This window comes from Eschrichtius robustus, chromosome 3 (assembly GCF_028021215.1).
Source record: "Eschrichtius robustus isolate mEscRob2 chromosome 3, mEscRob2.pri, whole genome shotgun sequence".
Classification (NCBI taxonomy): Eukaryota; Metazoa; Chordata; class Mammalia; order Artiodactyla; family Eschrichtiidae; genus Eschrichtius; species Eschrichtius robustus.
The window spans coordinates 48165099-48181549 of record NC_090826.1 but is presented as its reverse complement, the minus strand read 5'-3'; the positions used below and the strand labels follow the sequence as shown (position 1 = coordinate 48181549).

The 16451-nt window shown below is 41.9% G+C and overlaps 1 protein-coding gene across 1 annotated transcript in view; it reads left to right on the top strand.

Moving 5' to 3' along the window:
* Nucleotides 1–16451, top strand: part of FYB2 (FYN binding protein 2) — a 79209-nt gene that overhangs the window by 27671 nt on the left and 35087 nt on the right. Inside the window, 4 exon segments of the mRNA XM_068537542.1 lie at nt 5–105; nt 8283–8317; nt 10602–10633; nt 14417–14519. Of these exon segments, the coding sequence (XP_068393643.1) occupies nt 5–105; nt 8283–8317; nt 10602–10633; nt 14417–14519 (271 nt within the window).

Below are 16451 nucleotides of genomic sequence, written 5' to 3'. Positions count from 1 at the left end.
TCAGTGCTGAATTTGAAGAACCACATAATTATGAGGCAACAATTTCCTGTCTGAGACACTCCAGCAACTCCATTAACCTGTGCACCACAAAAGAGATTGCTGATTGTAAGTCTGCTAAGCCAATTAATATTGTAACCCTGTATGGAATGAAAATGTGTCCAAAATGGTATTCTCCCCCCAGCTAACCCTAAGTTTAAAAATTCACAGCCATGTTGCTTTACTATCACATTTCCTTTTATTTTTTCCTTGTCTAGTCTCTTAAAAATATAAATAAACCCAGTTGGGCATCAGGGCTATCTCCCAGCCCTAGTGCTGGCTTCTCTCTACCCTCTTCTATTCTCTCCTTCACCAATCTGCTTAGATGCTTTGCCTTTTGTAGATACGTGGGAGGGAAAATCAAGGTATGGTGATTCATTTTTCTGCCTTCTCCTCCCATGGAAACGTCATCTCTTTTCTCGCGGTGTCTGTCTTGAAGTCCCCTGGTAACTCAGTGTGTGGAGAGGGAGATAAGAGACTGTGGGAATGAGGTCCCTGTGTTTAGCCTGAATAGAAGCAGAGGATTCATTAAAAGGATCTGACCACTCGTTGAGAGTTAAGTCTTCCAACAAAGGTCAGAACTTTCAGTGAAAAAAGAGACCCCCCTCAGGCAAGATGACGAAGAAGCAGGGACTCACAGCATTTCTACAGGTTTCTATGTCTTTGCTCTGCCTATAGGATCAGCCAATTTTCTACAAAAGGCATAAATATCAGTGCTGGAATAAACACTAGTATTTATGGAGCCTGTACTATGGGCCACAGTTCTGTGTTACGACCTCCGTGTACATCCCTTTTGATACAGAGGTTGTATTAACCCACTTTTCGAGACAGAGAACTGAAGATCAGAGAGATTGAGTTGCATAAGGTCACACAAGTAATACACGGTAGGGCTGTACTGTGCAACGGTTCAGACTGCCTCTAAGATCCATGCTCTTTCCACAATTTCATGCTGCTTCTCAGTCAAGAATGTTGACTTCCCTGAAAGGAGAGTTAGAGAGAGATCCTCTGCTACAACCTCTTTATTGCATAGACAAGAAGCCCAGGGCTCTGGGAGAGGAAGTCGTTTGCCTGGTATCACAGGCTTAGGAAGTTCACGGGTAACAGTTAGAACCCATTGAAATGTCCCTCCCCTCCCCTGGGAAATAAGGGGTTGAAGAACTCCTGGAAAAAATTCTCTCCTAGACTGGGCAAACTCTAGATTCTCCCATTTGGCTTGGAAAGTACTAGCCATAAGAAGCAGAACTCCTGTCGCCATCAACCCAGAAGGCAGTAACGCTCCATACTTGGGGTGTCCAGGCCCTTGCCTTAAGGGCACGGCTCCTCGGATTATAGTGTTTGCATGAATCCCCTGGGGACCTTGTTAAAGCATCGATTCTGGTTCCGTAGCTCTGGGTCGGGCCTGAGATTCTGCATTTCTAACAAGTGCCCTAGGGATCCTGATGCTGCTGGTCCACAGACCACACTTTGAATAGAAGGGCCGTGGGCCCCGTCTGGACTACATTCCAACTGCGTTTTTCTACAAAGCTAAGAGCTCACGGGGCCAAGGGGATTCTCCAGTCAGAGCCTGCACCTTCTCTCTGGACTACAGGAGACCCCCAGAATGCCCTCCCACAAGTGGCTTTCTAAGATCCTGCTTGGGTCTCTTCCCTAGGTCCTTCCTCCTCAGGACACACTGGGCTGCAGAGAGATCTGTTCATGGGGGGGCAGGAGAGGGTGGGGTTGACATATGCAAGGCCCCTCATGTGTAGGGTAAAGCTGAGGATTGAAAAGAAGGAAGGAAGGAAGCTGGACCAGAGGCCTGCATTTGTTCTCTCCAGGCTACAGATGTCCAAGGTGGGCCTGTGGGGGACATCATTTGAGACACCCAAAGAAGGAACCACTAAGCCAGGCCTCTCTTCAGTCTTCCACTGAGGAATTCTTTGTGTCCCTCCGTGCTGCTAAGGAAGCAAGTGTTTATGACTGAAAAGAGAAAGGGCTCAGAAAATAACCCACTGATGCAACTGAGAGGTAACCGAGTAGAGGGCAATAGGAAGGCGGTAGGGTGAGAGAAGGGTGAGGGTGGTGAGAGCTTCCCAGGCCAGAATGGCATCCTGTGGGAGTTAGGAAGAGGGCTGCCAGGGCTGAAGAGGCTGGGGAACTGCAGCCTGGGATCAAAAAGATTCTGTTATATCCCCCACTCCTTTCTCTGTCCCTCTCTAAAGAGCCAATATACAATTACCCTACAGGAAAAAAAGGGAAGGAAGTGGACTATTTGACCCCCACTTGTCCCTGTTCGTTTGACTGTTCCCATGTATTTCATCCTCTTTACACTTACTGGTTGGATGATATATGAACCTCAGTTTCTTCATCTACAAAATTGGTATAATGTCTCCTTTGTGTAATTGTTCTGTGTGTTTGAGAAGGTAATACATTTAAAGTCAAGTGAACTCTGCTCTGAGACGATGGAGCAGATATACTTTTCCCTGGTCCCCCTGCTAAGTACAACTAAAACCCCTGGATATTCTATATAAAAGTAATATATATATATATATATATATATATATATATATATATATATATAGTGTATACATATATATACACACTATATATATATGTGTGTATGTATATTTATATATATATATATATATAGTATTTTTTATATTCAAACATAAGAAAACTAGAACACTCTGAAAAGGTAGAAAGAAGAAGGTAGACCAGCTAGGGACCTCTGGACCCAACAAGGATAAGTGGTGAGTTCCTTGGGTTTTCTTCTTGCTTCATATATCCCAGACTTGGAGCTGAAGTAGCTGCCAACCCAGAAACACCAATGGGCACAGACAAAACAGCTCCAACAGAAGCCTGCTCTTTCTGACCAAAGGACCAGGAAAAGGGGAGCCTAGAAAGACAGAAAGCCTCTAGACAACAACTGTTCTCCCCCAGCTAAATGTAACAGAAAACAAAACAAAACAAAACTGGCCCCACCACCACCAGCCAATGCTGAGTGGGGAGCCTGGACATCCACCCTCATCAAGCTACAATGATGCACCTCAACCCCTCCGCTGAGGTGTTTTCAGAGAAGGCCAAGTAGAGAGCTGGGACTTTCATCCCTGCCAGGGTAACAAAACTCCACTTACAGTGACAGCCGGTGAAGACCATATGGGGAGCATGGACTCCAGCCCTCCACCCAGAAATAACAAGGCATCCCTTCCCCTGCCTGTTGGGTTGGTGTCAGAGCAGACTTCGTGGAGAGTCAGGACTTTCACAAACACCCAGTAGTAAAGGCAGCCACCCTCTCCCTGTGGTGTCAGCAAAGGCTGCGTTGGGAGCAATAACAAGACTTAGCCATCCTAAATGTATACGCATGAAATTCCAGAGCTGCAAAATATGTGAAGCAAAAACTGAAAAATGAAATAGACAAATAGACTATTATAGTTTGAGACTTTAATATTCCTCTCTCAACAACTGACAAAACACCTAGACAAAAAATCAGTAAGAATACAGTAGAATTCAACAACACTATCAACCAGTAGGATCTAACTGACATCAATAGAACACACAAGAGCAGAATACACATACTTTTCAAGAGCCCATAAACATATTCCAAGATAGACCATATTCTGGGCCATAAAACAAACCTTAAAAAATTTAAAAGAATTGAAATTATGCGGAGTATGTTTTCAGACCACAATATAATCAAACTAGAAATCAAGACCCGAAAGGTAACAGTAAATTCTCCAAACACTCAGAAACAAAACAACACTTCTAAATGTGGATCCAAAAGTAAGTCTCAAGGGAAATCAAAACATACATTTGAACTAAATGAAAATGAGAATACAACATACCCAAAATTGAGGAACACAGCTAAAGCAATGCTGAGAGGGAAATTTGTAGCCCTAAATTCTTATATGAAAAATAGGAAAAGCCTCAAATCTAAAATCCTACCTCAAGAACATAGTAAAAGAAGAGCAAAATAAATCCAAAGCAAGAATAAAGGAAGAAGCAATAAAGAAACTTAAATAAACTTGAAAACAGAAAAACAATAGAGAAAATCAATGAAATCAAAAGCGTGTTCTTTGAAAAGAGCAATACAATTAACAAACCTCTAGTAAGACTGACAAAGAAACAAGGACACAAATTAACAGTATTAAGAGCAAAACAGAGATATCATTACAAACCCTGCAGATGTCAAAAGGCTAAGTGAATATTATGCACAACTGTATACATGTAAATTTTGACCACTTAGATAAATATTGAACAATTCCCCAAAAAACACAACTCACCCAATATAAGTCATTTGAATTGCCCTGTAATTATTAAGAAAATTGAATGCATAATTTAAAAACTTATAAAAAAGTGATCTCTAAGTCTAGGTAATTTCGGTACAGAATTCTACCAAATGTTTAAAGAAAAATTAATACCAATTCTACACAATCTCTTCCAAAAAATAGAAGTGGAAGCTAGCATTAACCTGATACCAAACCCAGATGACATTACAAAAGAAGAAAACTGCAGATCAATATCCTTCATGAGTATAGTCATAAAAATCCTTAACAAAATATTAGCAAATAGATTTCATCAAGATAGAAAAATAATTATATACCACGACTAAGTGTGGTTTATATATTTATATATTCATTGTAAAGTTGGTTCAATACTCAAAAATCAATCAATTAAATCCGCCATATTGACAAGCTAAAGAAGAAAAAAATCACACAACCATATCAATCAATGCAGGAAAAATGTTTGACAAATTCAACACCAATTCATGATAAAAACTCTCAGAAAAATAAGAGTAGAGTGGAACTTCCTAAACTAGATAAGAACATTTACAAAAAGTCTGCATGATACTTAATGACGCAACTCTGAATACTTTCCCCCTAAGATTGGGAACCAGGCAAGGATGTCCACTGTCACCACTCCTATTCAATGTAGTGCTGGAAGTTCTAGTGGGTGCAATAAGGCAAGAAAAGGAAATAAAGGAATACAGATCAAAAAGAAAGAAACAAACAGTCATTATTTGCAGATGACATGATTGTCTAAGTAGGATGTCTCAAGGAATTTACAAAAAAAAAAAGAAAACCTTCTAGAACTGATAAATGAGTTCAGCAAGGTCACAGTATACAAAATAAACATAAAAAAAATTGTGTTTCTATATACTACCAATGAACACTTGAACACTAAAAATGAAAAAAATATAATACCATTTACAATCACTCAAAAGATAACTGCTTAGACTAAAATCTAACAAAACATGTATAAGAGTTAAATGTTAAAAACTACAAAATGCTGATGAAATCAAAGAAAATCTAAATAAATGGAGAAACATTCATGCTACATTTATGGATTGGCAGACTGAATATAGTAAAAATATTAATTCTCCCCAAGTTGATATACAGGTCTAATGCAATTTCTAGTAAAATCCCAGCAAGATTCTTTTATAGATATAGACAATATTATCCTAAAATGTGCATGGAAAGACAAAGAAACTAGAATAGCTTAAAACAGTTTTGGAGAAGAAAAAGTGGGAGGTATCAGACTACCTAATTTTAAGAATTATAGCTTCTGTAACCAAAACTGTGTGGTATTGGCAGAGAGAAACACATAGAACCATAGAACAAAATTGAGAACCCAGAATTAAGACCTACACAAATATGCCCAACTGATTTTGTTTTTTTACAAAATTGTAAAGCAATTCAATGGAGGAAAGATAGCCTTTTAACAAATGGTGTTGGAGCAATTGGATATCCATAGGTAAAAAAAATAAATAAACCTCAATGTAAGTCTCACATCTTATTAAAAAAATTAGCTTAAAATGGGTTTCTTCCTTCCTCTGCCTGCCAGTGGTGAGGAATCTAAATGCTACCTTTCTGGGAAGAAGAGAATGAGGGGGAAAGGAAGGGAAGGAGAAAGAGGCTTTTGCCATCACTTTTGGGTGAGTCTGTCCCTTAAACAATGCCCAGAAAACAGAAGGCCATCACCTCAGGGGTGCATAGCTCGGCATAGGTGCCTTTCTGAAGCTTCACCTTTTCATACAGAACTTGGTGATGTGTAAGCAGGATTTAGGCTTGTCTGGAAGCTCTGCAGAATTGTCCTCAGAGCTCATCTAGACCAGTGCCTTTCAGACTGTGCTTCCTAGGACCAAGGGCTGTCCTAAGGGGTCCTGGAGACCCTCGGGGATAATTTCCAGAGAAGTTCTGTTTATGCTCCTGTAATATTGCGTTTAAATGAATGATTCCATGGCTAGAAGAAAGTTTGAAAGCCATTTCCTATTGAGCGAACCTGGGCAAGTTGATTCATTTCTCCGGTGTCTATTCCTCATCAGTAAATCAGAGTCTTAGTCGTGATTATCATAAAAAAAGTTAGCTATTTTTTATTATTGTCTTTATAATATTAGTAATAATTGTCTCACCTCCTGGTATAAAACAGGTGAAGGGACTTTTCCAAAGTCACACAGGGAGTTAGTAACTGGAAAAAGAGCTGAGGGCTGGAAGACATGACCATGATATGATACTGCCGTTGGAGGGTTGCTGAGGACCATCTTCTGATATTTGTCCTTTTTCTCCCAGCTGGGACAAAGCTATTCAGTGGAAAGAGTTATATAACTCCCTGTGGAAAGTTAGTGAGGGCTCTAACGCTTTGGGTTACATCCTCCTGTTATATTATAATTCCTAGTCCTTTCCTGACCCCCTGGGATGTGATATTTGACCTTTATATTCCTACGTTGGGAGCAGGTTTTGATGGCAATACTTACTATTGGGAGAACCTCCACTTTGCTAAAAAACAGTATCAAATTATGAATGCATTATTAATTGTGTGTGGATTATCTTTGTTTACTAGCCTTAGCAAGTATTGAATAAGTCCTTCGGAGCCTTGGTTTTCCCATTTCTAGGATAGAATAGTATCTCCCTCCCCACCAGGTGGCAGGTAGAAGCAAAGAGATCATGATTTGTTAATTCTTTCAAAAACACAGAACAGTAAATAAGTAGGGGGAGGGAGAGAGAAGGAGATTATCATTTTTAACACTGGAAAATAATTTATGCTTAAAAAGGATGAGGCAGACTGCATTATAAGCAGGTATTCTTAAATGTTTTTAAAGCATGTAATAGCAGAATAAAATGTGTTGATTCAAAAATTGGTGAAAATAAGTGTACGGTTACCGAAGCTGAAGCACATGTTATCAATCCTCCACACAGAATTTTAGGTCCCTGTGTCAACAATCACATGCACATAGTCCCTAAAGAAAAACTGTGATTTCATTTACTTTATTAATGGATTTGATGTGTAGACTAATAATGGCTAAGCAATGCATGTTATTGTTTGGTCAGTTCTATAAACTAAAGCTTTAGGACTCTAGCAGAAAGAAAGAGAAAAGGAACTGGGGAAGTCCTGTTTATTATGCATACATATTCATTAACAGTAGGGGGAAAACTTTTATAGATAACTTATAAGCAAAGCAAAATTAAATTAGCAATTTTATTAAAAAACATGTCACTTTCTATACAATGTCTGGTGTTCTGCTAGGTATACGTGACTTACATCATCTCCTTTAGTCTCCCCATGAACTCTGGAAGGCAGGTTCCAGCTGTCCCCATTTCACAGATGGGCAATCTGAGTTTCGAAGAAATGAAGTCATTTGTCTGCAGTTCCACAGGTAGGAAGTGGCAGGACTAGGCTGTGAACCCAAATTCTTGCTACTACTTGTATTTGTCAATGGTTAAATTTGGCATCGTCATTAAATAAAATTCACGAAACTTTTGGAAAAAATCAAAAGATATTCGAGCCTTAGTTGGCGGTCAGTCTCCTCTTTCCAAGCTGTACTAAGGAAACAAAACGCTCCTGGAGCCAAACACTTTTAGGCGTGCTGTGGAGTTTGACTTGTTGAAGTGGGATTTGGACTTTTGTTGGCCTTTTTCCTTTCCCTTTCCTTTCAAGTTTGCCTTCTGATTGCTACCACTATATTGCAGCACTTTCTCTTCATCGTAGAGTATGAATCTACTTAACAAAAAGGAAACTGAAAATTGTTTCAAATGTTTTTGAAACAAATTGACTGTACATTCCATCCTAGAAATCCCCCCAGAAATGATACCGTGATCAATGACCTGAGAATTTCCCAAACCACGTGGACAGGTCTCCCATAGACCGATTGTTCTGAAGGTTGAGAAAACTGAACTCTGCCACCTTCTATAATTGCTTTAATCCTGCATACTGTATAAGAAATGGGTACTATAAGAAACTGCCTTGAAATAATTTTTTCATGTTTATTTTAGCAACTTATGAAGTCAGAATTGAAGAACTCCAAAAGGTATTGTTTCTTCCCTTCTTATCAGCTTCATAACTAAAGCAAGTGTGCAGAGTTGATTCTGAAGTAGTTTCTTTCATGAGGGAGGAATGGTCTTTGTTTTGGGTTTTCCCCTGATTTGGGGGGCTTTTCCAGACTCTAGCTGCTAAGATTCTGAAGCCTGAGGCCCTATAAGATCAGAGACAGAAAATGTGTTAGGATGGGAGAAGGTGGTCCTAATCCATTCCTGGCCCCTTATCTAGGGTGGCCAGCACCAACTGGCCTTTAATAACTGTCCCTTCAGAGAGAAGAGCTCCTGTGCTTTCACGAGAATGACCAGACTCCTGAAGGCATATTTTCTGGGCTTCTGGTGGGCACAGTGCTAGCAACTTGATTTAGGGCCCAAGCAGAATCACGGGCTTTGATCCCGGCTCCTGTCTGTGTGACCTTGAACCTCCCTTTCCTCACGTGTAAAATAGTGGTCATAGAAGCATCCCCATCAGAAGTCATTGTGAGAATGAAAAGAGGTAAATTCAGGTAAACAGTTTAATAGGAAGTGCTGGAATCTATCCCAGGCATTTTACCTCTCTGAGCTGCAGCTGTGTCTTCTGTAAAATGGTGCGTTCCCCATCAGCGCAGGAAGCATATGCCTTGTGGTTACCTAATCTGCAGTAGTAGAGGCTCAATAAATAAGGGGCCAATACTTGTTTCACTGAATTGCTGAGAGAACTAAGACAGACAAAGTAGGTGAGCACCTAGTACAGCACACGGCACACAGTAGGCACTTACCTAATGTTTTAACTGGGACAGTTAAGGTACTACTCCTTTATCACTGGGTACATTTAGTTGAGGTCCTTCATCTTTCTGCTTCATGGTTCTAATGCTTACTGGAAAGGATTGCTCATTTGTGATACACTTTATAGATAGAAAACTATAAATGATTATTATTCCTATTAACAAAAGCAGAAACAGTTCATTAAGATGCTTCACTTAGCTGGCAATATCAGCAAATAATAAACTTCTCTGCACAAGGGAACTTTCCAAATGACCAAATTTTATCCCATTCAAAATAAAAAAGCATGAAAGTATTTTTTTTAAAATCTTTTGACCTTCAGATATGCATTACGTTCATCTCAGTGTTCTTGAGCTCGGTGGCTGGAATCTGATTTCACCCTTTCTTGATGACTTGGAGTCCCCTGGAACATAAGGGGCTGAATGGGCACTGTTCATGCTTTTCTTATGAGATGCTCTTGGGCCCTCGTAGGTGTTCAGAGACAGTTGCCCTCACACCGAACCACCACGGTCTGTTTGCTGTAGTTGTTTTCTTATTTCTATCAATTATTATTTCCTTCTCCTGTCAGCCTCTTGCGTCCAGCAGTGAGTCTTTCATGTGGTTGAGCACACACCAAGTCCCTGTTTGGGGACAGGCGCTTGTGCGTACAAGGCAGCTCATAATCCTCACGGTCACCCTGTGAGCTGGTATCCCTGCTTCCATTTTACAGACGAGAACTCAAGGCTCAGAGAGGTTAAATAACCTATAAATAATATACCAAAGATACAAAGCAAGGTCTGTCTGACTTGTCTTTTTACCAGTGCCATCCAATCTGCTAGGATTATATGGAAAATGAGAGCCAGTCATCCCTGAATGAAAGCTGTGAGGCTCTCCTCAAAGGAGGGTACATGAGCTCTTGGGCCTGGACTTTGTGGCAGCATTTTGGATGCTTAGGTATTTTCTGTTCGCTTCAGGTTCTTGGCTAGAATCCAGATAGGGAATGGCATCAGATATGTGACCACTGAGTAAATGAGGAGCTATGTTATGGTCACTGGGACACAATTTTAATGGCACCAAGTCTAGATCACGTGAGAGCTGAGTTTTGATCAGGCAGTGCGTGATCAGGAACGGGGAATTCCCGGCATGGCTTGCACACTTGCCTGCACTAATTTTGCCCACTGGAACATTGCTCAAATATCGCACATTCCTGTTTGCTCATAAGATTTAAAAGTTCTTTATTCTACAGATGCATTCCTGGAAAGGTGTGCAGAGAACAATTTATTTTTCTAAGTCAAGTTACACGTTCCCGCTGGCACGCACCGTAACTTCAGAAATGCCTGTTTTCTTTTCGATTGATCTTCAGTTACACTGGCAGCAGTTTATGGAATGTTCTGTTGTCAGTGTCTACCTTTGCTCTGTACTGAGACCTCACTGGCCGCTCAGGTCTCTAATGATCTGTAACCAAACAACAGAGGCCTGGCTGGGGTTTGACTTGGGTAGGTTTCTGAAAATGACCGTTTTCCTCTTTACTTTCAGCCTTGGAAGAGTTTTCTCCATCAAGAACTTCGGTGAGTTTTATCGTCAAAAGGAAAAGCATTAATCAGCTGCTGGCACTCTGCACTGCACTGGTTTTCCTTAATGGGCCAACTGTTTCCAGTGCCTGACCTGGTTCAACACCCCTAGCACCTTTCAAGGTGCCTGGTGCAGAAAAGGTGCTCAGGGGTCCTGCCCAGCCTTTCAGGTTCATCTCGTTCTAGCACACTGCACTCACTCAGCAGAGGCTTGCCGAGTCCCCAGCATGCTGGCCATTTGCTAACCACTAGGGCTGGAGCAGTGACAGAGACCTAGCCACTACCCTCAGGGGTTCCCCAGTGGGAAAGACACAGTCAAACAGGCATGTAACAATCACATGGATCCCAAAGAATTTACAGTTTCCAAAATGCACCATGCTGTTTCAGGCCCCTTTGCCTTTGCTCATTTAATTCATTCACCCCAACTTAATGATCTGGCAAACTTCTACTAACCATCAAATGTCCCCTCCTATAAGAAGCCTTCCTAATTCCCCTCCTCAGAGAGAAGTAACCAGTCCCTTCCCTGCAGTACTGCTGTAAGGCACATACACGTTTGCACTAATGTCACGTATATCGTTTGTTTGCTAAGATGCCAGTTCATCCTCACTCTCCCCTCCCCTCCTTGTCTGTGTGCTCCTTGTGGGCAGGGCCCATTTTTCTCATTCTTGGTCCAGATCAGGGCCTTGGCACATAACAGTGCTTTTACCTGACTCTTCAGAGTCCGCCTCTCTCTCGCTCTCTCCCCCTGGAGTTTTTTTTTTTTTAATTTTTTTTAGAATCTTTATTGGAGTATAATTACTTTACAATGTTGTGTTAGTTTCTGCTTTATAACAAAGTGAACCAGCTATACGTATACATATATCCCCATATGCCCTCCCTCTTGCGTCTCCCTCCCACCCTCCCTATCCCACCCCTCTAGGTGGTCACAAAGCACCGAGCTGATCTCCCTGTGTGATGCAGCTGCTTCCCACTAGCCATCTATTTTACATTTGGTAGTGTATATATGTCCGTGCCATTCTCTCACTTCGTCCCAGCCTGCCCTTCCCCCTCCCTGTGGCCTCAAGTCCATTCTCTATGTCTGTATCTTTTTAATGCATTAAGATAAACATGGTCCATGAGCTCTGGAGGAGCAAGTATCAACATTTCCTGGCTGAGGCTAAAAACACACGAGCTGAATCATGGGGGGAAACCCTGCTTTATCTCTCTCCTTGGGTTCTTGCCTGACCCTAAATTCATGACCCCTGCAATTACCTTCTAGCACCTAGCACGGTGCTGGGCACATAGGAGGCACGTGTCAGATGATTACCTATTTAGTTCAACATTTATTGAGCTTTTTCTCTGTTCAGACACTGCTAGACTCTGAGGTTCGAAAATGAATAGAATATATAATGCGTAGTGCAAGATGAGAGTGGAGACCAGAGTGGTTGGGATGAGGGGGTCCCTTGGAGGGAAGAAGACCACATAAGTAGGAAATTACAATATCATATCATCACTGCTAAGGCAGTTGTGAAAACACAGAGGTGAGGCACCAGGCATGCTTCCTTCAAGAGTGACAACTGAGCTGAATCATGAAAACATGTAGGAACTGGCCAGGTGAAAATGGCAGAAGGCATGTCCCAGGCAAAGGACAAGTGGGAGCAAAGACGTAGTGTTGAACCGTGAGGCCAGTACAGGGATCCACAAAGAGCTGGATGATGCTTGAGCACGAAGTGTGGTGTGGGAACAGCAGGAACGAGGCCGGGGTCATATGCAGAGCTGGATCCAGGAGGGCCTGCGCTCCCTAATTAAATTCAGAGCAACCCTGTCCAATAGAAATGTAATGCAAACCACATATGTCACTTAATTTGTTTCTAGTAGCCATCTTTTAAAAAGCAAAAAAAAAAAGTGAAATGAATTTTAATAATGTATTTTATTTATCCTGATAGATCCCAAACATTATCATTTCAACATGTAATCAACACAAAAGTTACTAATGAAATATTTTAGATCCTTTTTTTCATACCAAGCCTTCAGGATCCAGATGTGTTTTATACTTACAGCTCAATATTTTAAAAAACAAATTTATTTATTTATTTTTGGCTGCGTTGGGTCTTCGTTGCTGCGCATGGGCTTTCTCTAGTTGCGGCGAGTGGGGACTACTCTTTGTTGCGGTGCGCGGGCTTCTCATTGCGGTGGCTTCTCTTGTTGCGGAGCACGGGCTCTAGGCGTGCATACTTCAGTATTTGTGGCACACAGGCTCAGTAGTTGTGGCTCGTGGGCTCTAGAGCTCAGGCTCAGTAGTTGTGGCCCATGGGCTGAGTTGCTCCACAGCATGTGGGATCTTCCTGGACCAGGGCTCAAACCTGTGTCCCCGGCATTGGCAGGCAGATTCTTAACCACTGCGCTACCAGGGAAGTCCCGCTTACAGCTCAGTTTGGACCAGACACATTTCAAGTGTTCAACAGCCACATGTGGACAGTGGCCACTGTCTTGATGGCACAGATTTTGACCTTATCCTATAGGTCGGTGAAAACCACAAAAGAGTTTTAAAGCAGAAGTAATGTACTCCTCTCCCCTAGCGTTCCTAGGAGTCACAATATCAAATGTAATTTGACAGTTATTTATATATATATATATATATATATCTCCATTCTGGAAAAATTTGATTTTTAGAAAAGTTCATCTTAGGCTTTTGGAAAGAGACAGAGTGGGGGCTGGAACCCAGCCCTGCCTACACAGCCCCTGTTTTAATATATGTTCTAGAACTAGTGGCCTTAATGGTGGATAAGAGTCATCAGTTATTGGATGAATGGATGAGTGAAACTCCTTAAAATTCTTCCTGTGGTCTTTCGGAACAGCACGCTCTCCTGGTGTTTCTCCTTCCTTCACAGCCACCTCTTCTGGTTTTCTCTGAGGGCTCTCTGTCTCTGCTTTCCATGTAAATGTGGTTGTAGAACTATCCACTTCACTATGATGCCAGAAACAGAAGTTCTCACATGCACGCTGATCCTCCTCAGTGCTCTGTCCCGGCTTTCAGCTTTTTCACTAAACTCTTCACCTTGACCCCCTCCTCTGCTCTTCCACTGTGGCTGGTGTCCATATTACTGGTGCATGGCAGGCATGCCTCTTATGAAGGAATACTGGCTGGGGATCACTTTGCTACCACAGGTTACACAGCATTAGTGCTGGGGATACAGATAAATAACAGAGCTCTGATTTTTAGTTAGTTGACAAGGGAAAGTGGAGGAACTGGAAACAGATCCATAGACACTACAGTTTAACAGAAGATAGAGGGACAGAGTGTTAGGGGAACAGATTAAAGGGTATGGCTGCTTGGGAGAATCAAGCAAAGATTCTCAGAGGTAAGCTGATTTAGACAGATTGGAAAGGGTACCGTGTTTCTCAGCAGTGTAAGATGTGGAAGGCATGACTGACAAGGGAAATAGCAAATACGAAGGGAGGGTTGCTCAAAATGGGATGGAAGGATTGGGGAATTAGGAGAGTGTAGACTAGAATAAATGTGGATAGAAGGAGCAGAGGGAGATGGGGTTGGAAAGAAAGGTGGGGGCCAGATCACAGTGGGACTGATATTTTATCCATCAGGCAATGGAAGTTATTAAGAGATTTTAAGCAGGAATTCACTCTGGCATTCATTGGAGCAGGCAGAAACTTGAGGAAATTTTCTATGTTTGACTTGATCCTGGTCCCCTCATCTTTAAAAAAATAAAAGGGTTAGGGGCACACTATCATCGAAATACTTTCACCTTCACTTTTTCTTCACTTTTTCTCTTCACATTTCAGCCTGAAACATGAAGATGAAGATAAAAAAATGGAGGAAAAAGAGCCATGCAAATTGGAACCACGAAAAACAGAAAAGGATCTATATTCAGACTATCTTTCCAAGGTATCTGTGTTCTAGGTATCTATCTTTCCAAGGTATCTGTGACCAAGCAGTCCAGGTCAGCCATGTAATAGGATCAGTTCATGGGGTGACTTTTTAGAGGCTGAGCCATGTAGCTCTCCAGAGAGACAGAGAAACAGTCAGAAGATGCGGTGGGTGTTGGGTGTTTTATCAAAGAAATCGACAGGACAATAACACTGAACTCTAGCCTTGGATTTTCCACTTATTAGCCAGGAAGCAGGCCTCATAAGCAGGGCTGAGATGGGTATGAGTTCAGCAAGGTACCCAGAGGGCAAAATACAAAGAGACAGTCACTCAGGTGCCCACCCTGCTCTTGCAGAACCTGGAGTGAGGGCTCCTTAAGTTCTGTGCTCTGAGGCCCTGCTGAGAACAGGGAGTTAGTCTCTGAGCTCAGGTGTCTCATGTGTAAAGTGAGACTAAATAATCCGCACCTGATTACCATCCCCACTCCCATCCTGATTCTATCTCATTTGTGATGGGAAAATGAAATAATGTAGATGAAGGTGTTTTGTAAGCCACAAGCTACCATTACAATGAAATATATTGTTAATTAATTGATTAATTAACATTGTTTATTAATAGTAAACACTGTATATGTGTGTATCCATATCCAATGGACACTATCCCCTTCAAAACCGTGTGGTCAGAGGCTTAAACAATAGATACCACTGGGGCTACTACCAGGGCTCAAAACATTTGAGATGCCTGTTTGAGATGTGCCTATCTCAACATATCAAATTGTTCCAGTTCCACCCAGGGCTTGGGTAAATCAAGCATCTTGGTGGTGGTGTGGGCCTGAACTGGGGTGTAGGCCCAGAGGCTGGGCTCGACCAGGTTGGGTGTTTACAGAGTGTCACAAAATGGCATAATTCAAAGAAGTAAGTCACTAATAACAAAAGACAGGGACCAGAGCCAGTGCAGCAGCATGGTGTGTCAAGGACAGAGGGCAGGAGCAAGGCCATAATGGGTGATGAGGCCAGAGATCAGGAAGGGGTTCATCAGGAGCGTATGAGAAAGGCAGCAGAGGAACATGATTAAAGATACTGGCCATGAGGGACTTCCCCGGCAGTCCAGTGGTTAAGACTTCACCTTCCAATGCAGGGGGTGCGGGTTCGATCCCTGGTTGGGGAGCTAAGATTCCACATGCCTCGCAGCCAAAAAACCAAAACATAAAACATAACAGAAGCAATATTGTAACAAATTCAATAAAGACTTTAAAAATGGTCCACATCCAAAAAAAAAAAAAAAAAGAAAGAAAAAGGGATACTGACCATGAAAGGGCAAAAGCAGGGATGTGCCCTTTTTCAGTGCCGACCAAGTGCTGGCCAAGAGCCAGAGATGGGGTCAGGTTACCACCAAAGGGACATAGTCCTACTTTCATGGAGTGGATTTGAGTTTGGGAAATTGTTAAGTTATTTGGAATGTGTTAGGTAAATGTGGTGGGTGGTCTAGCTGGGCAGTGCTCTTTGGGGTCAAATATAGATGGTACATCAGTAGGAATACAATCCATTGTGATTCAAACTGACCCTATAGGAACCATTCCCCAGGACGGCCCTCAGAGAATTCGTGCACTGCTGCAGCAGGGGCTCTGCTGATGGACGGTGGTCACTATTTTTGCGTGAAACACTATATTTGTGTCATTTGTGGAATAATATCATTACTTTCCTGTCATTTTTTCCCCATTTAAAAATTTCATTCTTGGCTGTGTGACTTAAAAGAATGCCCCTACTCTTCTTTTCCTCTTCGTTTGCCCAGATCCCACCAAGGACTCAGGAAATTCCATGCCTTGTATCTATTCATTATTTTTCCTTTTTGCAAGTACTTTCAGATGATTGTCACAGTCAACCCTGTGTCCACTTGTAGTCGAAAGGACAGTAATCTCCTCTCCCATCGTCATCTCGTAATTATGAAACA